This window comes from Garra rufa, chromosome 12 (genome assembly GCF_049309525.1).
Source record: "Garra rufa chromosome 12, GarRuf1.0, whole genome shotgun sequence".
Classification (NCBI taxonomy): Eukaryota; Metazoa; Chordata; class Actinopteri; order Cypriniformes; family Cyprinidae; genus Garra; species Garra rufa.
Window position 1 is genome coordinate 4,401,648 of NC_133372.1, and position 26,602 is coordinate 4,428,249.

Below are 26,602 nucleotides of genomic sequence, written 5' to 3' on the forward strand. Positions count from 1 at the left end.
CCAATGTTTGAAAGATGTCACCTGGCTCTCACGGGCAATGAATAATGTCCAGAATAAACCAGTACAAAGACTGTTTCTGTGAGACTATAAAACTTGGACTGGACTTGCATTTGTGTTTGATGAGCGGTTCATCCCATCAACGTTGAACCGCTTCTTTTGTCTTGCTCTGGCTTCCTCATCTCTCAGTGTGTTTATATTCACTGTTTTATGATTAAAGCGTTTTGGACGGGTCTGAAGGCGCTGTGTATTTTATTTGCTGTTAGTCAGCAAGGTTATGGAGCAGAATATAAATCCCTCCATCAGTGGTGAGATGGCAGCGCTTCATGTGCATCTGGGGGAAGACAAAGCAAGCTGCCATATTAAGAGGAGAAATCACCCTGCTGCCCTCAGACGTGTGCAGGAAGTGAGGCTTTGACTGGCAGACGGCAGGTTCTTTGAGCCGCAAGAGTGTGTGTGTGTGTGTGTGTGTGTGTGTGTGTGTGTGTGTGTGTGTGTGTGTGTGTGTGTGTGTGTGTGTGTGTGTGTGTGTGTGTGTGTGTTTTTGAGGGGAATAAGGGGGAAAATGTAATCCCTGAGCAAGGTGCTGAATAAGCAGATAACCTCTGAAGGTGAAACTTAATCTCTACTTACTGACAGAGGACTAAATCATCAGCTACAGCATGTGTGTGTGTGTGTGTGTGTGTGTGTGTGTGTGTGTGTGTGTGTGTGTGTGTGTGTGTGTGTGTGTGTGTGTGTGTGTGTGTGTGTGTGTGTGTGCACCTGGTATTCATCACGTTATGGGGACCAAATGTCCCCACAAGGATAGGAATACCAGTAGATTTTGACCTTGTGGGGACATTTCTCAGGTCCCCATGAGGAAACAGGCTTATAAATCATGCACAATGAGATTTTTGGGGAAGTAAAAGTGTGCCCAATCTCCTGTGAGGGCTAGGTTTAGGTGTGGGGTAGGTGTAGGGCGATAGAAAGTACGGTTTGTACAGTATAAAAACCATTATGCCTATGGAATGTCCCCATAAAACATGTAAACCCAACATGTGTGTGTGTGTGTGTGTGTGTGTGTGTGTGTGTGTGTGTGTGTGTGTGTGTGTGTGTGTGTGTGTGTGTGTGTGTGTGTGTGTGTGTGTGTGTACAGTTGAAGTCAAAAAAGAAAAATCCTTCAGGTCCCACAAATTCTTTGGTTTTTCAGCATTTTTGTGTATTTGAATCCTTTTCAACAATGACTGTATGATTATAAGATCTATCTTTTCCCACTGAGGACAACTGAGGGACTCATATGCAACTATTACAGAAGGTTTAATTACTCACAGATGCTTCAGAAGAAGAGTTGTGGGGGGTGAAAACTTTTGAATTTGAGGTTTGAGGTAAATTTAACTTATTTTGTCTTCTGGGAAACATTTAAGCATCTTCTGTAGCTTCTGAAGGACAGTACTAAATGAAAGAATATTATATTTAGACAAAATAAGAAAAATGTATACATCTTCATTCTTCATGCATCGTGTTTCTTTCTGAAGCATCAGCGAGTGTTTGAACCTTCTGTAATAGTTGCATATGAGTCCCTCAGTTGTCCTCAGTGTGAAAGATGGATCTCAAATTCATACAGTCATTGTTGGAAAGGGTTCAAATATACAAAAATGCTGAAAACCCAAAGAATTTGTGGGACCTGATCAATTTTCTGAAGGCAGGCATTTTAACTGTTCATGACAAACAAGGGACTCACGAACAACTATCACTAAACAACACAGTTTTAACAACAACAAAAAAACACAGCTATTGATCATTCAGGTAACAACACTGTATTAAGAATCACATTTATGTAAACTTTTGAACATTTGAGGTCTGTAAATACATTTTATGCTTTTTGCCATTTATTTGGCAGTCACTTCGGCTGCATCAATGATTTATTTGTTCAAAAATACAGTAAAACAGTGATATTGTGATTTTTTTTAAGAATTTAAAATGACTGTCTTCTATGTGAATATATTGTAAAATATAATTTATTTTCAGCATCATTACTCCAGTCTTCAGTGTCACATGATCATTCAGAAATCATTCTAATATGCAGATTTGCTGCTCAAGAAAGATTTTTGATTAGTATCAGTGTTGCAAACCATGATACATGTTTTCAGGATTCTCTGATTAATAGAAAGTATAAAAGAACATAATTCATGTAAGCATTTTTTGTAAGATCATAAATGTTTTTACTGTCACTTTTGATCAATTTATTGCGTCCTTGGTGAGTGGCAAAAGTATTGATTTCTTTAAAAAAAAAACTTTTTTTTTTTAGTTTTTTAATAGCTACTAGTTGCTGTTGCATGAGCACTGATTTATCTTCTGTTGTTTGACATTGACACAGAGACTGATGCACTATTAGCTGAATACCAATGAACATTGATTTCAGATTTAGCCACCCCTAAACAATGGCTGCTCAATGTACATGTCCATCTGATGACCCTCTGTTGTCTAAATTGGTGGTTCTTGGCTGGAATAAGCTGCAGTATCTTCTAACCACACAAAATGAAGTGTGTTTGTGTCAGTGGGACTCCCTGGAGTGTGTGAGTGACTGCAGTGCGTTGTGGGATGTGGGCATACGGCAGGAATACGCCTCCATCTGCCTCGTGAAATACTGCGCGTGTGTTGTGATTGTTGACGAGAGACTCGCAGCTCCTTTACTCTCTCCCTCGGTCTGTTCAAGTGCTTTCAGCGATGGTTTTGTGAATTGGTGTTCTGCCATTGGGGAATGAATTAACATCTTTATGAAATTTCACACAAATGGATTTGTCACTAAAATCTTTTAGATTTATCTACCCTCATCTCTCTGAAGATAAGCGCCTGCACCCAGAAGATGCTGTATTTATACCGCACAACTCAAATTCATCGCTGCTGTCTCTGTCTGTCTCACTCACTCTAAATCTCTTGTCCACTGGGCGCTTTGTTTTTCCATTGAATGAAGCTGTTGATTTTACCTGAAGCTCTGCTGATTTAGTAGAGGGAGTTTTAGATTAATAACCGGTGGGCCGTGACCCAAAAATGAGTCCCTGGTCTGTTTTGGTAGGGTCACAGACAGCAGGGAAAAATAATTCTGAATGCAGATTATAAAATGCAGCTAACCATATAATTGTGTTTATGCAACAGTTGTACTGAATCCACACTGTTAATCTGTCTTTTATTTGAGGGGATTTTTCAGTTGCTCTTTTTGCAGGTTGTATTGTTGCAACAGTAGGAAGCAAAAAGTGAGTCAAATGAATCATTCATTCAACCAATTTGTTCAAAAACACTTTTTCACACATTTGATTTTGCCCTCTTTCTTTGTTTGATTTCACTTAAATATTTAACAGCTTTCAAACAGGAGAAGAAAACGTTCCGTATCTTTTGTTGTCGACAACAACATTTTAATTTATCTTCGTTTTAACAAACCGATATTGATTCTTAAATCCCAGTATTGATTTTGTGCTTTTTTCAGTTCAGCACATTGTATGTACAACTTACTGAAATATATCTAGAAATATGTAATCGCTTGATCAGTGTTTAAATTCAATGTTCATAGCTTGTCAGAGCATTTTACTAAATATATGTGACCCTGGACCACAATACCAGTCATAAGAGTACATTTTTTGATGAATAAATTAAATGAAATATGAAAAAATACGCTTTCTATTAATGTATGGTTTGTTAGGATTGAGCAACATTTGGCCGAGATGCAAAAAAATCGAATTATTGAGAAAATCACCTTTAAAGTTGTCCAAATGAAGTTCTTAGCGATGCATATTACTAATTAAAAATTAAGTTTTGACATATTTATGGTAGGAAATTTACAAAATATCTTCATGTAACATCTTTACTTATTTTTCTAATGGTTTTTGGCGGAGAAAAAGCAATCATTTTGACCCATAAGGAAAGGAAAGGAGGTGATGTGAGGCCAAGTATGGTGACCCATACTAGGAATTTGTGCTCTGCATTTAACCCATCCAAGTGCACACACACAGTAGTGAATACACACACACACCGTGAACACACACCCGGGGAGGAGTTGGGGGTTCGGTGCCTTGCTCAAGGGACTCATCTCAGTCGTGGTATTGAGGGTGGAGTGAGCATAAAAATGTCTTTTTGGCTATTGCTACAAATATAACTGTGCTACTTAAGAATGATTTTGTGGTCCAGAGTCACAATTTTTCCAATGTCCTCATTTTTTAAATGTTTAAATAAATCTTCTATGAAAACTTTTTTTTAGCTGCCACCATTTAATTGTTTAATTTTCAACAATTAATTGGTGTAAAAACATAATTATATCAGAAATGTATAGTAAAACTGCATTATGTGTAATTTAAGTGGTCATAAACAACCCAATTTTTATTTGAGTGTTGATTATCATATCTAAAAATGAATTCATAATTCCTAAAGAAAAATTGACTTGTACCTAAAATATATTTTTCCAAAACAAATCAAATTGCAATACCTAGACCTACTTCTGCATATTGTTTAGCATGGTTCAAATTTAGATTTTAGGTTAAGTTTTAAAACAGAAACAGTTTTCCTAAACAGAAATACAACACAAACAATAGCATTTTACATATGTGACCCTGGACCACAAAACCAGTCGTAAGGGTAACTTTTTTTAACCCCCTGGGGTCGAATAACGCCCTGGGGCGTTTTGAGGCACATTTTTGTAATGACGACGAAAAGAATGTAAAATTCTCCGTCAGTTTTGATCGTACAAATACAACCAATACACCATTCGAAACTGTAAAGGGTCTATTTTTATTTGTATACACTCATAACAACAATAAAACCGTGTGCTTTTATAAAAATAAGATAACAGACAGGGTATGCACTCTGCCGTCACTGTCTCTGTCATATCTTTTCACAGACACATAAATGAAACAACCTAAATCTCGTAAAGTGCCTCACAGACATAATACATATACGTATAGAAAGCTTCAAATGTTTACTTTTACATAAACCAATTTGTATGAAAGTTGTATGATTGGATGTATGATTATTAGGAGAGGACAATATTTGGCTGAGATACAACTATTTGTGCAAAAAAAATCTAAATATTAAGAAAACTGCCTTTAAAGTTGTCCAAATTCAATTCTTAGCAATGCATATTACAAATCAAAAAATAAGTTTTCCAAAAATCCATAATTTTAGCTATTGCTACAAATATACCTGCGCTACTTATGACTGGTTTTGTAGAAGGTTTTACCATTACCGTTTACTACTACAAAGCTTTCTCAAACAAGTAATGACTTGATTTGTGTGTCATTAGTTTTGATCAGTTCATTAAAGATAATGTGCTCCTGCACAGGCTGAAATTTGTCCCATCCAGTAACCACAAACCACTGGCGAACAACTTAAAAGTCATTGTTCATAGGTGTGTGACTGTGTGCAGAGCAGCATCTCGTTTTCTGATGCTGGCAGCCTGCATCTCTCTTCCTGTGCCCTACATATTTATAGAGGCTGATGTTCAGCTGTCATGTGCAGCTATGCCCTGTTAAACCTCTCCGTCTGTATGTGGGTCTGTCTGTGTCTGCCGGTGCGTCCCTCCATCTCTCTCTCTCTATGTTGCCTTTTCTTCTTTATTAATGAGTCGTGACAGTGATATCACTCTAAACAGATAAAGAGGCGTCTCTCTCAATGGTGGTCGGCTCTGGTAAACTCTGTGTTGCCACAGGCGGCCTATCCATCATGTCTTAATGTGAAATGTTGAAGTCTTCCCACTTTTCAGGACTCAATGACTCCCCCAAACACTTGCCAGAGATAAGACGGACTACTGGAAACAGGAAATAAAGCAAAAAGCAAATGTGCTTTTGAGAGCGGGACCCCTGCCACGCCGAAGCTTTTAACTAGCATTTAAAAGCTTTAGACGATTCGCATGCTCACATTTCCTCTGATCTCCTGCGAGAGAGAGCCTGGAATGGTGCGGCTAGCTGTGAAATGATAATTAAAGTCAATGTGAAACTCTGCTTGCAACCTATTTTACTTCGGCACGGTGATGCGTTTCCAGGAGAAACTCAGCGCGAATAGGTGGGATGTGATTTTATCCATCTGGAATGGGTTAGATCGTTAAAAGTGAACATTTTCTGAGTGAAATTTGACTGGGATGCTTTAGCTTTTTTTGTTTTTTAGTATCGGTGAGGATAATTAGCTGTTTGTTTTCTTGTTTCACAGTGTTTTTTACAAGGAGTCAACAGCATAAGCACAAGAAATTGCGAAATGTATTCAATCGTTGAGCATTTCACAGTTTTAAAGTCTGTGTGTACGCAATGTGAGCATGAACAGATGTTGGTTTGATTTCTTTTTTGTACAACAAACATCTGAGCATTAGTATTTTTCATTCCTACAAATACATGTGGGAGTATTGGTAGCATTTTCACATTTCCAGCTTATTTGTGATGCTAAAGTTCCCTCTGAAAATGCAGACTGCAATATGTCACATGTCTATATTCAATTGGAAGAAGCTTCAGAAGGTTTTTGGCAGATATTCGCGGCCTCCTGCCGTTCTTCCAGACACAAACAGCCTCCCCACACACTGAAACAAAACCCCTGCATCAGTTTTCCACATTCGAGCACTGTTTTGCTTGAGATGACTATCTTTAGATGCTCTGATGGGTTTTTCTGTGTTTGTTTTATCAACTGTACCAGCTCGAATCTGTCAGAGGAAACTAGATCTACAGGAGCAATACTGGCAAACGGGCCGACCTGGTTGTGAAATGAATAAAACTAGAATTATGACCTTCTGAAAATGATCTAAATCTCAGGGAATAAAAACAGATTCACATTAGGCACCAACCACATCACACATTCATCATACTGTAAGAATTTAGACTTTAAAGTCGCAGGATCCTTCAGCCCCGCAGTGAATGAACTCCAAGAAAATATAAAAGAGCCTTTTATGCTTCGAAAATTCTGCATTGATTCTAATTTATATCTGCTGGAAATACTTGAAACGTGCATGCAGGATGAGTGTGGTATGCAGAAGAGGATTTGACCATCATCCTTGAATAAAGTATAAAGCATCTTACAGCTTATTGACCACGAGAAAACATGATTATATCACATTTAAACCCCAGATGAAATAAAACTCAACATTGTCTGCCTCTAAAAAGATGAAAAGATGTGACTGATAGAAAAGTGAGAAGCTCCTTGACCAGGTACAGACTGGAAATTGAGACTAAGCTTCATGCTCTGGCTGAATGGTTAAAGTTTAATGAAAACCTTGAAATGAACTTCACCAATATTAAATAGACATGTCACAATTGTGACACCACACTGAATGATGAAAAAGAAGCAGCAGCACTGCCATTGTTTGACCTGTCTGTCTCTTTTTTTCTCTGTCTCTCTCTCAGGAGGCCATCATCAGCGGTTTGCTCCCTGAAACCACATATTCAGTGACGGTGGCGGCGTACACCACTAAGGGAGACGGAGCACGGAGCAAAGCCAAAGTGGTGACCACAACAGGGGCTGGTGAGTTTGTGTTTATGGGTTCAGTGAAAGTTAAGAGTTTAAGTGCATTTAGAGGTGAAAAGTTAAACTGTAGTTATCATATAAAACCCCCACAAACCTTCAGATTTACGGTCATGATGACCTTACAGTGACCTCCACTATCACCAGCTCTATACCCATTTCATCATCTGAGCAATCTGGCCCGAGGTACTGTAAATTAAATAGAATTCATTCTTTTTGTAGGGTAGGAGAGAATTTATCTATTTTAGTTCTTTGCAAAATGAACTAGGGTGAAATAGGGTGAACATATAGGGTGATATACAGTATATACTGTATATGTACACTACCTAAAGTTTGGGATCAGTAAGACTTAATGTAATGTTTTTTAAAGAAGGCTCTTATGCACATCAAGACTACATTTATTAGATTAAATAAGATTATTAGGTCAATATACATAAAAAAAAATGTTCTTGTGATGCAAAGCTGAATTTTCATCAGCCATCAGTTGTGCAACCAAATGTGTGATACTTTTTTTGGGATTCTTTGATGAATAAAAAGTTTAAAAGAACAGCATTTTTTCAAAATAAAATAAAAAAACCTAATAAAAAAGTATTTGCTATAACTTTTTATCAATTTAACACATTCTTGTGGAATAAAAGTAATAATTTCTTTCAAAAAAAAAATTCTGCATGCTTGTAAATGGCCACAGTGCTGTGCTTTACTATGAAAGTGCATGCATTTCTTTAATTAAATCACATCCATATTGCATTTGAATTTGCATTTGATAGTTAGTGAAATCAAATTGTGTAAAGGGATAGTTCAAGCAAAAATAAAAACTTGTTCCTAGTTTACTCACCCTCAAGTTGTTCCAAACCTGTATGAATTCATTTTTTAAAAAAGATATTTTGAAGAAAATGAGTAACAAGTGATGTAGCAATCTCATGATACATTAATTTTGTGATATGAAGTCCACAGTACAATATTTTTGCTATTTAAAAAAAAAAGACAAATAAAGACTTTTTGTACATTTTGATGTTAAATTCTAATGCACTTTGAGAGTTAAAAATTAAGAGCTCCAACCCATGTTCCTCAGAATATTTTTAAAAAGTCATTATTTTCCTTGCTTTACACTACAGCAAGGAAACTAAAATACTACTTCCTAATTTCCACACTTGAAAGAGATATTTTAAATTTGGACTGCAGTAACGTTACTCATTTAAACCGCTAACTGTCAGCAATTCATACTGCACTTTTGAGCTTTTATTTTGATGGAAATGGCAGTAGAACTTTTATTTTGAAGGAAAAATCCAGCTTCAGTGAAAACAGGCTTACAAAAACACATCTATCTCCAAATCTAGTGAAATGCTGTAATCATCTGCTGGCCTTTGCATTCCCAAACATGTGCTAAACTCACAGCACATGCAATAAACAGGTTCACTGCATTCATTCACTGTGAACAGAGGCATTCTGTGGTGCGGATCACAAGCTGAACACCTGAACGAAGTCTGTGCTTTGCTTTGAAATGCACAGCGAAAACAGACTTGATGGAGGGATTGAGCCATATTGTGCTTTTAGTTCATTTGACAGATCATAATGACCGAAAACACAACTTTAAAGACCTTTTATGTTAGAATATTTAAAAAATCTACACTTTTTGCCTGGAAGACCTATATTGTTTCATTTTGTCATGTGACTATGATCATTTTGAGGCAGTTTTGCTATCATGATACCAAGATATTGATAATATCGTTACATCCCTATGAGTAACCAAACAGTTTCTGGTCCCCTAAACCAGTGGTTCTCAATCCTAGTCCTGGAGGACCGTCTGCACATTTTGGATGTCTCTCTTATTTACCACACCTGATTGAGATCTTCAGCTTGTTAGTTCAGTTCATGGATCTCTCTCCTAATGAGCTGATGATCTCAATCAGGTGTGTTAAATAAAGGAGACATGCAAAATGTGCAGAGCAGGGGTCCCCCAGGACCAGGATTGAGAACCACTGCCCTAAACAGTTTATGAAATAAAAAATTAGTTAGGGTGTTTTTGGGTGAAGTATTGCTTTAATTCATTAGTCATGACTGCAAAATGACAAATATTCTCACATCTCTGTCACTGCTAGTTCCCGGCAAGCCCACCATGATCATTAGCACCACCATCGGGAACACAGCTCTGATCCAGTGGCAGCCCCCAAAAGAGATGGTGGGCGAACTGATGGGCTACAGACTGCGCTACAAGCGTGAAGAAGAGGAAACCTACACCACCCGTGACTTCAGACGCACCGACGACCACTTTACCGTCACCGGCCTGCACAAGGGCGCCACTTACATCTTCAAGCTCTGTGCTAAGAACCGTGCAGGAAATGGAGAAGAGTACAGCAAAGAGATCAGCACCCCAGAAGATGTCCCCAGCAGTTACCCACAGAACCTCAGGGTGGTGGGACTGACGACCACCACCACCAAACTGGCTTGGGACCCTCCGCCTCTGCCCGAGAGGAATGGGAAGATCATACGCTATGTGGTGGTGTACCGTGACATCAACAGCCATCAGAACCAGACCAACGGCACCGCAGAGACACAAATGACCATCCAGGGTCTGCAGCCGGACACCACCTATGATATCAGGGTAAGGGCGTTCACGGGTAAAGGAGGAGGTCCGATCAGCCCCAGCATCCAGAGCAGAACCATGTCTACCTCCATGCCTGGTGAGTCTTTAAAGATGTCCATTTTCATTATCGGTTCTTCATCCATCAATACACCTTTCAGAATCTGCAAAATGCAAATTATTTGATCAAAATAAGAGGGATCATACAAAATGCATTTGATAATGATTCAGATATTTCACATTAAAGATGTTTACTTACAGTCAAAAGTTTACATACTCTTGATTCTTAATACTGTGTTGTTACCTGAATGATCCTCAGCTGTGTTTTTTTATTTAGTGATGGTTGTTCATGAGTCCCTTGTTTGTCCTGAACAGTTAAACTGGTGTTCTTCAGAAAAAGTCTTCAGGTCCCACAAATTCTTTGATTTTTTAGCATTTTTGTGTATTTGAACCCTTTCCAACAATGACTATGATTTTGAGATCCATCTTTTCACACTGAGGACCTCATATGCAGCTATTACAGAAGGTTCCAAAACTTACTGATTACAAATTTTTGAATTTGAAGATCAGAGTAAATTTTCTTCTGGGAAACATGTAAGTATCTTCTGTAACCTCTGAAGGGCAGTACTAAATGAAAAAAAAAATTGATATTTACGCAAAATAAGAAAAATGTACACATCTTCATTCTGTCCATAAGTTTTCACCCCACCCCCCTCGGCTTTTAATGCATTGCTTTTCCTTCTGAAGCATCAGTGAGCGTTTGAATCTTCTGTAATAGTTGCATATGCCTCAATTGTCCTCAGTGTGAAAAGATGGATTTTAAAATCGAACAGTCATGGCTGGAAAGGGTTCAAATACACAAAAATTCTGAAAAACCAAACAATTTGTGGGACCTGAAGCATTTTTCTTTAGGACAAACAAGGGACTCATGAACAGATATCGCTACATAAAGCTGTGGATCATTCAAGTAACAACACAGTATTAAGAATTAAGTGTATGTAAACGTTTCAACGGTGTCATTTTTATAAATTCAAATATTTTTATAAATTATAAATAAACTATTATTTGCTCTTGTAGGCTATATATATATATATATATATATAAAGTATCATTAATGGAATCATTAAGGAACAACATTTGAATTCATATCAAAACTGAAAATCTTAAAGTGGAGAACATTTTTGTTGCTTAAAGTTTGCTCTTGCAAATCTCAGGAGTTTAGTTTTAAGAATCAGCTTTACAGAAATAAATAGTTAAAGAAATAAATATGTCTATTTGATCTCTGTTTAATCTCATCACTTCATGGAAACCCATCTAAGACATTAAATAGATCTCACCTGTGGTTTTTCTTTGCTAATGATTTGGTCCAATCAGTTTTCACTGTGGGCTGAGCTTCCCAGTGCAGTGTGATAAAAATAGAGTTAAGCGGCTGAAAATACCTGACACTGACGCATGATGCTGTGGACAGTCACAGTTGTTAGATCAAAATCTTGAATTATTTTAGACAAGATGTCACCGAATCGGTGTGTTGAGTGGTCATGGAGTTACAAAATTCAGTTTCTATCGAAAATGTGTTACATTATAGATGTAAAGTGTGCATTGAAATACACTCACACAGAGCAGATGGTTGGAGAGGAAGCAGACATACGCTTTGTGGACTGCAGTCACTGCAAACTCCACATACGGCTCGTCTTCTGCTAGAAAGATGAAGGGTTCGTTCGCCCTCATGTCGTTCCCAAACTTGTCAGATTTTTTTTCTTTCTTCCTTAGAACATATGGACTAGCTTTGTGTTATGTATAAAGCTCAGCAACATCCGTTCCCATTTAGTTTCTTTTTATATTCTGCCTAACAGTTCTTTTTGTGTTCCAAGGAAGAACATAATGCAGGTTTGGAACTACAGCTGGCCTGTTGTGATTATTGACTAATCGTCTGACCAAGGTTATTGGATGTAATTGCAATTATTTGAGATAATTGACATTTAGGCAATCAAGGATTATCACATATAATGATAAATAAAAATGCACAGGTTTTAGTGATATTTAACATTTGCATCATGTCAAACATTCTTGTTTCTTTTTGCGCACTGTTGATGAAAATTTTTTTTATTTTATTTTGGACTGTTTAGTTTTAAGAATCAACTTTGTTTAAGATTTTTGTGTTTGAATTCATTTAGAGATATAAAATAGTAACAGATTGTTGATGAATTGGTAGAATTCAACATGAAATGTACTGTATGAGACATTTAGATCTCTAATTAATGTTTTTCATTATAGTTTTAGTTAAAATGTTATTAATTTTTAGTAATTTATATTTTTTTTGTTTTTATAAAGTTTTCATTTAGTTTCAGATTTATTTGTTTTAGTACTTCAACTGAAGTTAAAGAAACAAAATTAGAAATCTGAGACTATTAAGATTTGCCATTCAAATAATGCGCAGGTTTTGGCGATATTTAACATTTGCAGAGATTTTTGAACACTGTTGATGAAAATAATTTATTTTATTTTATTTCATTATTCAGGTTTAAAAATTCATTATTTGAAATGACAAGGGTGACAAAAAAATGACAGAATATGAATTTTTGGGTGACCTGTCTCTTTAAATATGTTTAATAAGAAAGTGTCTCCATCATTTCTCTACGGTCTGACTTCTCTGCTTCCCTACAACATAAACCACATGCAGAGAGCAGATAATTGCCTTTGATTTTTCAAGTGTGTTTTGAGATGAAGGTCTTAAGATGTTATCATGTACAGCATGTTAATCAGTGCGGTCTCATTACACATTAATGCGTTTCCTCTGTGTATCACTGGAAATGCATCTGTAACATGCAGTAACTCTTTTATTCTCACCTCCTCTGCAGAGTTCACTAAAAACTTTGGTGTGAAAGCTGTGATGAAGACCTCTGTCCTGCTCACGTGGGAGGTGCCAGAAACATACAAGTCCCAAGTGCCTTTCAAGGTGAGATGCAGCAGTTGTGAAATAGAAATGCAGTGTAAAATGAATGTCGTAGTGTGACCGAGTTAACCTGTGCGCCCCCTGCTGCCAGATCCTGTATAACCAGCAGAGCGTGGAGGTGCAGGGCGACCTGAAGAGGAAGCTGATCACGCGCTTGCAGCCGGACACGGATTACTCCTTTGTGCTGATGAGCCGTGGGAACAGCGCTGGCGGACTGCAGCAGCAGGTCTCCATCCGCACCGCTCCGGACCTGTTCATCACCAAACCGACCCTCAATAAACAAGACCCAGAGGAGGGCGGCAAACTCGCCATCACACTGCCCAAAGTGCACAACAGCGCCCTCATCAGGTCAGTCAGACAAAAATAACGGCATAATCTGATGTAGTTGTCAATGCCATACTCATCATGATAGTGTTCTCATCATTAATAGCAACCATGAATCTGGATCTATGGGCCTCTGATTTCCGCTATGTGAAAAACGCGGACAGAATTTGCCAAATTTTGGATAAATAAATCAAAAATATGTCAACTTAATTCAAATCGCAATATGGACTAGTATCTGTAAATATTATGCTGCAAAAATACATTGAAATATGAATCCTGTATGTTCTGTGTGAATGAATGGCACAGATGCGCGGTTTCGTTTACTACACACATACTAAAGCACGCTTTGACGCTCGCAGTGTTTTCAGCCTCTGTCATTGCAATTATGTTCAAGAACTCATGAATATAATCTCTAGAACTGCTCTGAGAACTGCTCTTCCATCATATCAAATGAAACTTAAAGGTCTTCACAGCAAACCGTCAAAATAAAAGTTTGGTTTAGCTTGAAGAAACTGTGACAGAAATATATTACTTAATGTAATTGTGTGTGTAATGTAAATGTTCTACTACTAATCATAAAATTATTAAAAAATTATCTGGAAAAATTAAATATTAACCAGAAAAATGGTATTTTTGATAGTTTTATAAAATCGATTAATTAGAGATGCCTTTGATTATTCAAATTTTATGAAACCATTCAAAGGGAATTCAGTAAATTAATGGAAAACAGTAAAAAAAATGTAAATTGTAAAATGTAATTTTTGTAAAAAATAAATAATTTCTAAATCAGAGATGTTTCTAATAATTAAAATGTAATGAAACCATTCAAATGGAATCCAGTAAATTAATGGAAATCACAGAATTCGGTAAAAATGTATTTTTATAGGGCCTTAAAATGTAATTTTTGTGAAAAAATAATAGAAATAAATTGCTGTAAAATTGTGTATGTTTCATGATTTCAATTAATTTGATTAATTGAATTAATTGATTAACACTTTCAGTCTTTAGTCTAAAAAAAATGGAATCCAGAAATATCAAGCAGCTCATGATCCACTGTTTTCAGATTGGTTCACAGTAAATGCTGCTACAAAAGCTTCATCTCTGCAAATGCTATGAGTTTTGTTTAAAAAGTGCATTTGAAATGTAACATGCACCAACCATCTTCAAAATTTTAAATTAGAAGATAAATTAACAAAAGAGAAAAAAAGCTTTGAAGTCTACACTAAAAAAAACTGTTAAATAAAATACAATAATAATAATACATATAAAATTTTAATTATTATTAAATTTATTAATAATAATTACATTTAATTTAATTACAAAGTTGAAGTATATTACTTTATTTTTATTTTAGAATTGAAATAATAAATTACAAATATTACTTTGAAAAACAAATATTATTATTAAATTATTGTTTTTATTTTACAGCGCCATAGTATTATTGCTATAGTAATATATTTCTTCATTGATTTCTTTCATTTTAAAATGTTAAACAAAATTAAATTAAAATCAAAATATTATCAATATTATTATTATTATTTTTATTATTAGTGCAGAGTAGCTGAGAGTTAGTGTCATATCACTTGGCTATGAATAAATAAATAAATAAATGAGATGAAGAAAATGTCACAAAAGCACTTTGTTTCACTAAAATATGTTACAACTCTGCACTCTGACCACTTCAAGTTTCACCAAATAAAGTGTTTATTGTTCTCTAGTGCTACTATCAACATGATACATTGCATTCTAGCTGCGCTGATGATGATTGATATGCTTTTTACCTGTAATTAAACGTGCAAAATAAATTCTGCTGTAGCCGTACCTGTCAAAATGAGTGATTCCCCAGGTTTCTGTTTCATCTTGTCGCTGAGTTGTTTATATCCACAGCCGTTTTCTTTTAGCTTCTTTTATTCATTTAGTTGACAGATTTGTTGCTGCTATTGTTGTTTTTGCTTCACTTGACATGCAAAAAAACAACTTTCAGCCATGTTTTTCTTTTTAAAAATATCCAGATATCGTGGAAATGTCTCTGTATTTTCCCCTAGAGCGAATAAATGGGCATCCACCATGCAAAACAATGTTTTCTGTATAAAATGTATTGCCAGCTGTATTGAGAAAAGCCACAAGATCAATAAAACCATAAATAGTGTATGTACATTACTGCCTGTGGGCTACATTAAGTGCTTTGACAATAAGCAGAGAAAGAAAAACACACAAAAGTAATGTTTTCTTTTGCACTGACTGACATTTGACACCAAAGTAAAAGCAAACATAATCATTACTGTTCATCTAGTGCAGCACTGTTAGCACTGCTGTTCCTCACTGTTTATCTTAAAACAGCTCAAAGATGATATGTGTTGGCTCTCAGGCGATGTTTGCAGGAGTCTCAGAGTTCAGCCAGCGCACGTAGAGAAGAATCCTGTTCCTCTTTGGGCAAATATTGGACCGTTTTTAAGTTTGAGCGAGACTGAGGCCGAAGGTTAATACTCCGACACGTCCCATCCCAGCTCACAGGAACGTCTCACACGGGTTTAGTTCACTGCAGCGAGCTGGATTTGTTGTAATGCGGTGCAGTCTGAGCTGGCTGAACGCTGCCCGCAGGATCGCTTCTGACCAAAGACAGCACAGAAATCCTTTAATTCGAAACTACCAGACATGTTTCCTCATCAAAGCCAAAGTGAGATTGTTAGTGGCAGTTACATCAGACGTTATAGACATCACACATATCAAACAATGCTGTTGCTCAGGCCTGGCGTGAGAGCGCGGGAATTACTCACCCGTTAATTGGGTTTCAAGTGTTTGTTTCAGTCGCTGAATGAGCGGCGAGCTGCACGCTGTCACAGATTCATTTGGAAATGCAATCAGTGGTGTAATATCCAAGCAGACCGTTTCATCACAAACAAACACACTGAACCTGTGGTTTGTGAACTCCAGAATCAGAGATGAAGAGGGATCGTGCTTTTCTTTATTATCACAATCTCACTGTTGTGTGTAAAACAGGTGGATTGCACGGTTTATGTACTACTGAATACGTTGTTCTGCAGTCTAAATCACAGACAAAACCTGCAGGAGCTGATTAATCTAAGTAAGCAGGAAAGGGCACAATACTTTGACAAACTAAAGTTAATAGTTGGAAAAGATAAATACAAGCAGTATTAATGAAGATATCAGCCTATTATTTCACCTACTGTACCTGACTGGAAATGATAAGAACACACTTAAATTTTGTCAAGATTCTTGCCCTGGAAATCCTGATTCAGTTTGGCCAACCACAAACGCCTTTTGTTCCCCAGACAGTTTTTTGCACTCTTCTCCTTGATTTGTAATAACTTTTGGCAGTCTACAGTACTCCAAATGTTTTTTCTGATTAGTACAGCCCAAAATACAACAATAATCGAGCATTTTTAGCAGCAGTAATCAGTAAGATTTATTTAAAGAAATTAACCTTTTTATTCAGCAAAGATGCATTTAGTTCATCAAAATGACAGTTAAGACATTTACAATGTTACAGAAGATTTCAATTTCAACTAAATGCTGTTCTTTTGAAGAGAAAGTTTTCTGAAGTATCATGCGACACTAAAGACTTGAGCAGTAATGCAGAAAATTCAGCTGTGCATCACGGGAATAAATTACATTTTACAATATATTCACATAGAAAAGAGTTATTTTACATTTTAATATTATTTCAGAATATTGCTGATTTTATTGTAATTTTAATCAAATAAATGCAGCTTTGGTGAGGAAAAGAACATAAAAAAATCTCACTGACCCCAAACTTTATATGCGTGGTAAAGAAAAATTGAACATACTGTTAAAGGCACAATATGTAAGATTTTTGGATTAAAATATCCAAAAACCACTATAACCACTGCTGATATGTGTACTAACATTATCCCAAATGTTTTGAAGAATGTTTAAATTCAGAGAAATAAGCAATTTTACCTAGTGTAATGGGCCATGTCAGTGATGTCATTCACCCTCGATTTTCCAGTTTTATTTTGTAGAAAACATGGAAACCCCAAAGACACTTTAATATGTTATGCATTTTATTAGACAAGTGACAAACGCACAGAGTGGCATTATAACAGAACTTTCAACACACTCAGATGTATCTAGTATGATAAAACAGTGCTGCTTTTTCCCTACGTATGCATGACCGGAAGAAGCGGAAGCGATTGACAGTGACATAATAAAAGCTCAGCTGCTTTCGAGCCATGTATCGCATTTGTCCTTCATTAGTTATCGCTCCAGCCCCACCCTGCTTCATACTGCAGTGACCTTAATAAGTCTTTAATACATTAGGATGAAAACTACAACTCCCATGATTTTACACTCAATCACAGCGTCATCAAACTACGCCTTTGTTTCTTTGTTTGTTTTTAATATGTGCCCTCTAGTGGCAAAAACATACATATCGTGCCTTTAATGACTTGTTTCTTTGTTTTCCTCTTAGGTGGTTTTATATAGTGGTGGTACCAGTCACGACATCAACTCTACGCCGTTGGGAAACCCCAGAGGATATAGATCTGGAGGAGGTGAGTGTGTGTTTGTGAAGATCACATAAGATCATTGCATAAACAGATGTCTCACACTATCTTACAGTACAGTACCTTATTGTTATGTTATGACTGATACATCAGTCCTGTGATATACGTATGATGTTCTTTGTTCTTCAGTGTGTTAGTACTGCATGATGCAACTATTTTGTTGTTCCACTCGTCTCAGTTGTTCTGCATCTGTTGAGACACACAGGCACTTTGAGGGCTCCTAAAAAGCTTCTCTTGGCATTTTTGCCTTTTTGTTATTACTACTGAGCTTTCGGGCTCCAACACGATTCTGCTTCCTCATGAGTTTGCTTGCTCTCAATAAACTATCGTCTGCAAAATAGAGGAAACTTTTCAGGTGCTGCCTACTGAATATCAAAACGCAGCGGCGCTGTAAAATTCACAATGGTGTCACCAGCGTTTTGAAACAGCCCTTTTCGCGCAGCCGTTCTCCCCCGAGTTGCTCCTTATTTATGAGCGTTGCCGAGTCAAATGAGAGGTGTATTATTGGATCCAGTGTTGTGCTGGTGTTTATCACTGTGCTGATATTACACTCACTGCAGTCCTTGTTCTTTCTGCTGCTAGGCGCCATTTGTTCAGCTGCAATCCTGCGGCCTTGGATTTGATTCAGTCTCCACCAAATGTGCTTTACTAAAGCTAAAGTAGCAGCGGTCTGTTGGTTATTATGGTAGTGGAGAGAAAGAGTGAGGGATGGAGAAAGAGGGGAAGTGGTCTATAAAGAGACAGGTTGTGTGTACTATGTTTCATTTTGAATTAATGATGCCTCTGACTGAAGCACCTGAGGCTGATATCTGACCTCTGACCTCTGGGTCACAGTCCAGCTGTTTCATGGACTCAAAAGTGCCAATCAGCATAGACCTAGACTGCTGGCCAATATATATATTGTTCAAAAGTTTCAGTGTTGTTTTTGAAAGAAGTGTCTTCGGCTCACCGAGGCTGCATTTATTTGATAAAAAATACAGTAAAATCTGAAAAATTCTGAAATATTATTCCAATTTAAAATAACTGTTTACTATTGTAATATATTTTCAAATATAATTTATTCCTGTGATGCAAAGCTTAATTTTCAGCATCATTACTCCAGTCTTCAGTGCCACACGATCCTTCAGAAATCATTATAATATGCTGATTTGCAAAAGAACAGCATTGATTTGTAATGGAAATCTCCATAGAAACATTAGAAATGTCTTTACTGTCACTTTTGATTTTATTGATGTGCTTCATGTAATGTGTTCTCTGTGATTTATCAGCTTTTGGGGAGTAATGGAGACTCAGGTGTGAGGAAGAGGAGGAGGAGACAAACTCAGGACTTCCTTCGGCCTTACATCGCTGCCAAACTGGAGCAGCTTCCAGAAACCTTCAAGTTAGGAGATGAGAAAAGCTACAGCGGCTTCTATAACAAACCTCTACCTGGACAGCAGCAGTATCGCACCTTTATACTGGCGGCACTGAAAGACAGGGACTCGGTAAGTCATACACACACACATATGTGTGAGACTAGCAGCATAAATAGCTATTCATGTCACAATTGTGTTTTAAGAACTAATTTTTCCTAAAACTAAAAGCATTAAAAAATCATTTTTGTTACTCGAAATATAATAAAACTTAACTTAAATTCATAAACCTTATTTAAAAAAAAATAAAACCACTTTATTATTTCAGCTAGTTGCCAGAGCTGAACTTCATGTACTAATAAAACTCAAACTTGAACTTAAAAAAAAAAATTTTAACCTAAAATGAAAAATTAAATTGGAGCAATAGGGCAGGAAAAATAATTTAGTTTTTCCTTTGAATTAAGATTATTTTTATATCCCATTTGGCAGTTATTTTTTCTTGTTTTAAGCAAAAAGTAACAAAACTTTGGTGCATTTTTCAGAAAGCAAGATATAATATCTAAAGCCATTTTAACTTGCGAATGACAAAAACACACAACGAAATGACTAAAAATGTAACTACAATTTAAATGTAAAGCCTAAAAATGAAAACTAATTCAAAATATTAATTAAAACTATAATAGTACTCTAAAAGAATTTTTTTTTTTTTTTTTTGCTTTCATTGAAAATATCTAAACATTCTTAAATCAAGAGACATGATACATTGAGAAGAATGACATAGGATATTAAGATTTGATTTCTGTAGTGTAAAAATATTTTTTTGACTAAAATGAGAAATTAAATTTGGGAAATGGGGTAGGAAAAGTTATTTAGTTTCTTCTTTTAAATTAAGATTATTTTTAAACCCCATTGGCAGATATTTTATGTTGTTTTAAGCAAAAACTAACCAAATTTTGTTACTTTTTTTCAGAAAGCAAGGCATAATATCAAGTCATGTTGCTTCTTAAGTAAATGTATCTTGATTTGAGAATGTTTAGATGTGTACTGAAAAACAAGACAAAAATACTAAAAGAACATTTTCAGAATCATCTCAATTCTAAAACACTGTTCTGACCAATTATATGATCAGTCTGATTTTTCATAAATTTGAATGCTAAAATAGAAAGAATGAAACGAGAAGATCAGAGAAAGAAAAAGAGGAGCGGATGAGAGGGTCTTGTGAAAGGACAGTCTGCGGTGGGCTGGTAAACAGACTAGCGAGTGTGAAATTGGATGAAAGAGGTCGACTGCGAAACTACCGCAGCACTTAAAGAAAAACAGATTAGAGGAGGAGGAGATGAAAGAAAGAAGGAGAAAGAGACATCACATGAAGGACTGCGGATCAGCAGAGAGTGTGATGGCGGAGGAGAAAGAGATGCTATCATTAATGCTGGAGAGACCTGAGCGTTACAGATGAAGAGATGGAGGAGAGGTGAAGGAGAAATCAAAACACACATGAATATGCATCAGTAAATAGTGGCTGGAGTCAGTCAGAGATGCATTACTCACGCTGTGGGATGCGCTTCCGTCTGAGGTGATGCCGATTAAATTGATCACTGTGAAAGTTTCCCACTGTCAGATTCCCACAGCGCTTTTAGACGCTCTCTCACTCTCTGAATCCTGTTGCAGAGAGAGACAGAGGTGATGATCATAATAACCTTGCAGATCTAGAGCTCTGTGATAGTTTCAAAAATGTGCATTTTTGGAATTCAGTATTTAAAGTGCCACGGAATGTCACAAAATTTGCCTCTTTTTCTTTTGAAGACAATCTCCAGAGCTGCTCCAAGTGTCACTTTACCATCGTTTCACAATTGAATTCATTCATCAAATACAAACTTACAAACAAAAACTCTTTAGCTTTAATGACAACCCTAGTCAAAAATAAATATACTTAAATGTATTTAAAATACATTCATTTCATGCTAAGTATACTACAAATACATAATAAAAATACCCTGTACTTTTAGTATGCTACATTGGAACAACTAATTTTGTACTTAATGCACTTTAATTGTGCGGAAGTCCAACTAAAGATATACTTAAGTATATTCGATTGTGCTTAAGTATAACTATTGCAAGTATACTATATGCACACTTTAAATATTTTGCATTTCAAGACCAGTATTATTCAAAGATCATACAATCCTCATCAATAGTAACATTAAAACATATTTTAGACTTAAAATCAAGAAATGTGCATTGTGCACAAATAATTGCAAGTAAAAATTTGTAAAAATTACAATTTTTATATTAGTAAGTCTTGAGCGATATGTCAATATATACTTAGTATAAAATAAATGCATTTTATATCTTTTTTACTTGGGTTGTCAAACACAAAAACAAACATAAACTTAAAGGTCTTCCCAAACCATCAAAATAAGTAGTACTTTGCAAAGTATTAGTAGTAAAAGCATGAGTGGTAATAATTGCTTAACATCAAGGACCACAATAGAAACATGTTTTTAACTTTTTTATGTGTTATCCTTGACAGTTTCACTACTTTTTTTGTCTAATAAATCAAATCAAAATTGTTTTTTGTTTTTTTATATATTATATGTATAATTGTATTTATTTGTATTTTTATATGCACCTAGGGTCTGAGAGTAACGCAATTTCAACTCTCTGTATGCCTGGTACATATAGCCGAATTGACAATAAAGTTGACTTTGACTTTGAAATCAAATCAAACCACCAAAATTAAATAAGAAAATATAAACGTACTTTGCAAAGTATTATTAGAAAGAGTAGTAGCAGTTATAACAATAATAATAACAATGCAATATTAAAACATTGTTTTAGGAAAATCATACAGATGTCTTCATCTTTGTTTTAATTAATACAGTAAACATTTAGAAAAATGCCACGTTTTGGTGTTTGGTTTGTAGATTATTTTTTTAAGTTGAATAAAGTTTTATGAAATCATTTGATTACCACTGTTTTTATGATACATTTGTGCTAAATTATAAAACCTAGAATAAACCCAAAAAAACTTTGGGGGAAAAAATCATTTTGTTTTTATGTTTTAATTTACATTTTTGAATTGTTACATTAAAGTTTTCTTTAATATTGTTTTTAATTATATCATTAAAATGGAATCCAGAAAAATTTAAGCAGAAAACATGACATTTGAGAAAATTATTTACAAATTGGAGCAAATTAACAGACTTAATAATAATAATAATGCTCAATGAGCAAATAAATGTGTCTGAAACAAAAGAGAGCTGCCCTGTTTGCCATTAAGTCAATGACATTCACAAAAACACAAGGTTTTAATAAAGGTTTTTTAAAACTTGAACTTATTTTAACTTAAATGCAATGTTTTTAGAATGGCAAAAGATGCAATGGCCAAACACGTCTGTCTAGCATGTTTACATAGAAAAACAAAGGAAAAGTAGCATGATGAATTGGTAGAACACATTGTGTGTGCACCAGTTCTTAAAAGACTGTGCTTTTTTAAATATGCAAAGGTGTTGCCAGGAGGTTTCGTACTGTCCCAAAAGGGGGGGGGGGGGGATCTATTTTGTTTGGCAAGAGTTGGAGGACATGCATTCAAGATGATTTACGGCCTGAAAATTGATCCATTTAGTTTTATGATGTGCCGTGCACATTAACAGACCCACCCGTCCCTCTGAGCAAACAACTTCATCAAGATTACAGCACAACCAGTGCTCATCCAGTCATCACAGCTTTTTAATTTCTTACATAATTGTATGAAAGATGAACCTGGAGTCGTTGGCTTCGTGAAAGAAGTGTTTTCTTAACAGGATGCACACAAAAGCTCATTCTGAGTGGATGCTCAATTTAATTTGACACAAACTAAACACTTCAGTTTATCATACTGTTGTGCTCCTTGGTGTCAATCACTCAGCCAGTCATTTCCCAAAAACGTCAGCAAAAATCATTTTATGCCAAAAATCATTAGGATATTAAGTAAAGATAAATGTCTTACCGTAAATATATCGAAACTTAATTTTTGATTAGTAATATGCATTGCTAAAAAAATTGCGATTTTCTTAATATTTCGATTTTTTTTGCACCCCCTTAGATTCCAGATTATGAAATGGTTGTACAGTATCTCGGCCAAATATTGTCCTAAACAAACCATACATCAATGGAAAGCTTAATTAAAATATTTATAAATCTCTATTTCAAAAAAATGTACCCTTATGACTGTATTTGTGGTCCAGGGTCACATGTCCTTACTAAACTATTATTTATTCAGATATTTGTTTGTTTGTTTATTTATTTATTTGATTTATGGCCTGAAAATTGATCTATTTAGTTTTATGATGTGCCATGCACATTAAGCGTCCCACCCATCCCTCTCAAGATGAACCTGGAGTCGTTGGCTTTGTGAAAGAAGTGTTTTCTTAACAGGATGCACACAAAAGCTCATTCTGAGTGGATGCTCAATTTAATTTGACACAAACTAAACACTTCAGTTTATCATACTGTTGTGCTCCTTGGTGTCAATCACCCAGCCAGTCATTTCCCAAAAACGTCAGCAAAAATCATTTTATGCCAAAAATGATTAGGATATTAAGTAAAGATCAAGATATTTAGTAAATGTCTTACTACAAATGTATCAAAACTTAATTTTTGATTAATAATATGCATTGCTAAAAACTTCATTTGGAAAACTTTAAAGGCGATTTTCTTAATATTTCGATTTTTTGGCACCCGCTTAGATTCCAGATTATGAAACGGCCAAATATTGTCCTAAACAAACCATACATCAACACTTCAGTTTATAATACTGTTGTGCTCCTTGGTGTCAGTCACTCAGCCAATCATTTTTCCAAAAAACGCCAGCAAAAATCATTTAATGCCAAAAATCATTAGGATATTAAGTAAAGATCATGTTCTATAAGATATTAAGTAAATGTCTTACCATTAATATATCGAAACTTAATTTTTGATTAGTAATATGCGTTGCAAAAAAAATAAAAAATTGCGATTTTTTTTTTATATTTCGATTTTTTTTGCACCCCCTTAGATTTCAGATTATGAAATGGTTGTACAGTATCTCGGCCAAATATTGTCCTAAACAAACCATACATCAATGGAAAGCTTAATTAAAATATTTATAAATCTCAATTTCAAAATTTCAAAAAAATTTACCCTTATGACTGGTTTTGTGGTCCAGGGTCACATATGTCCTTACTAAACTATTATTTATTCGGATATTTGTTTGTTTGTTTATTTATTTATTTGATTTATGGCCTGAAAATTGATCTATTTAGTTTTATGATGTGCCATGCACATTAAGAGTCCCACCCAACCCTCTCAAGATGAACCTGGAGTCGTTGGCTTTGTGAAAGAAGTGTTTTCTCAACAGGATGCACACAAAAGCTCATTCTGAGTGGATGCTCAATTTAATTTGACACAAACTAAACACTTCAGTTTATCATACTGTTGTGCTCCTTGGTGAATCACTTAGCCAATCATTTTCCATAAACATCAGCAGTACCTAAAGAAGATATTTTGAAAACTGTCTAAATATAAAGTAAAAGCCAGTGTTGATTTTTGGGTGAACTGTGGGTTTAAGCATTGAGTCTCCTCTGAGACTCTGTGTTTGTGCCGTGCTGCTGTAAATGAGTTCTGGGCAGCGATGCTTTCTGTGGTTCCTGGTGTCGCTTCCGGAGGGAATGCAGAAGGTGTAGCACTGATGGGATTTGGTTGATGATGCGTATCCTCCGCTTCTCAGCGGGATGGAAGAGGTTACCCCTCCCTCAGCCTTTCTCTCGCTCTCACTCTCCCTCTATCTTCCTGTTCCCATCCCTCTTTCTCCTGCGCCCCGCTGCGCTGTCTAAAAGGTGTTACTAAGACGATTAGTTGCCAGCGTTTGTGGAAGGAGCCTGACTTCTGTGCTACTTTGAAGATGTGAAGGCTTTCCTCCTGCTCCGCTCAAACACCCATCAATAGATTTCAGTTTGTATGTGATAACTAGACATCATTAAACATCACATTGAAGCTGACTTTGACAGTGTTGACACACATCTCATGAAAAACGCATTTTACCTATCAAATTCAACCTTTAACATTTTTATAGGAGATGGCATAGATTACAACACCAAAGACAAAATCTATTGCAATATTTTTGCTTGATCTTTATCGGGTAGCACATTCTATAAAGCCTGTATGATGCATTATAAGATATTTATAGTGTCATTTAAGTATTTTATTTTATTGTAGAAGCTTCAATGCTTCAAATAAGTTTTATAGACTTATATATTGTTCATATATTTGACCCTGGACCACAAAACCAGTCTAAAGTAGCAATAGCCAAAATACATTGTATGGATCAAAATTATCGATTTTTCTTTAATGCCAAAAATCATTAGGATATTAAGTAAAGATTATGTTCTATTAAGATATTTAGTAAATTTCCTACCGTAAATATATCAAAACTTAATTTTTGATTAGTAATGTGCATTGCTAAGAACTTCATTTGGACAACTTTAAAGGCCATTTTCTTAATATTTAGATTTTTTTGCACCCTCAGATTTTAGATTATCAAATGGTTGTACAGTATCTCTGCCAAATATTGTCCTATCCTAACAAATCATACATCACTGGAAAGCGTGTTTATAATATTTATAAATCTCTATTTCCAAAAATTAACCCTTATGACTGATTTTGTGGCCCAGGGTCACATAGTTCATTACTAAACTATTATTTATTCAAATATATGTTTGTTTGTTTGTTTGTTTGTTTGTTTGTTTGTTTGTTTGTTTGTTTGTTTGTTTGTTTGTTTGTTTATGCATGCTTCAATAGATGAGTTTTGACCAGATGATAAAGGAAAAGTATTGTTTAAAGTTGTTTACGACTCTTCTGACCAGAGTAAACTAAGCTGGAATCTAAACAGAGAGTTTGAAAGAACTAAAAGTTAAGAGATTTTTTATTTATTTATTACATGATTTCCCAAACAGGGATTTGTGAGTTGATTAAAACTTTAAGTTAAGTTTTATATATTAAATTAAGTTTTTTATATATTTAAAAAACAATAATAATAAACATGAATAAATCAATATTTTAATAATTAAATTACTGAAACATTAAATAAAAAATATATATTTGAGGTCAAAGTTTTCTCAAAAAAGTTTGAGAATCACTGGTTTAAGTATCTAAAAAAAAGAGTTTGAAAGAACCTAAATTTAAGAGAGTTTTCATTTAGAGGGTTTCCAAGTCTGGGATTCATAAGTTTATAAAAACCTAACAATTAAATAATAAAAATTATAATTGGGAAAAATAAAATAAAATAAAATATTTACTTAAATACACTTATTAAAAAAAGATAAACATTAAAAAATAAAAATGTATTTTAAAAAATATATATATA

The 26,602-nt window shown here is 35.2% G+C and overlaps 1 protein-coding gene across 1 annotated transcript in view; it reads left to right on the plus strand.

Moving 5' to 3' along the window:
* ptprfa (protein tyrosine phosphatase receptor type Fa) overlaps positions 1–26,602 on the plus strand; it is a 228,632-nt gene that overhangs the window by 165,588 nt on the left and 36,442 nt on the right. Inside the window, exons 12-17 of the mRNA XM_073851773.1 lie at positions 7,347–7,464; positions 9,564–10,145; positions 12,904–13,001; positions 13,090–13,346; positions 17,776–17,857; positions 19,138–19,353. Coding sequence (XP_073707874.1) covers positions 7,347–7,464; positions 9,564–10,145; positions 12,904–13,001; positions 13,090–13,346; positions 17,776–17,857; positions 19,138–19,353 — 1,353 coding nt within the window. The remainder of the gene's footprint in view (positions 1–7,346; positions 7,465–9,563; positions 10,146–12,903; positions 13,002–13,089; positions 13,347–17,775; positions 17,858–19,137; positions 19,354–26,602) is intronic.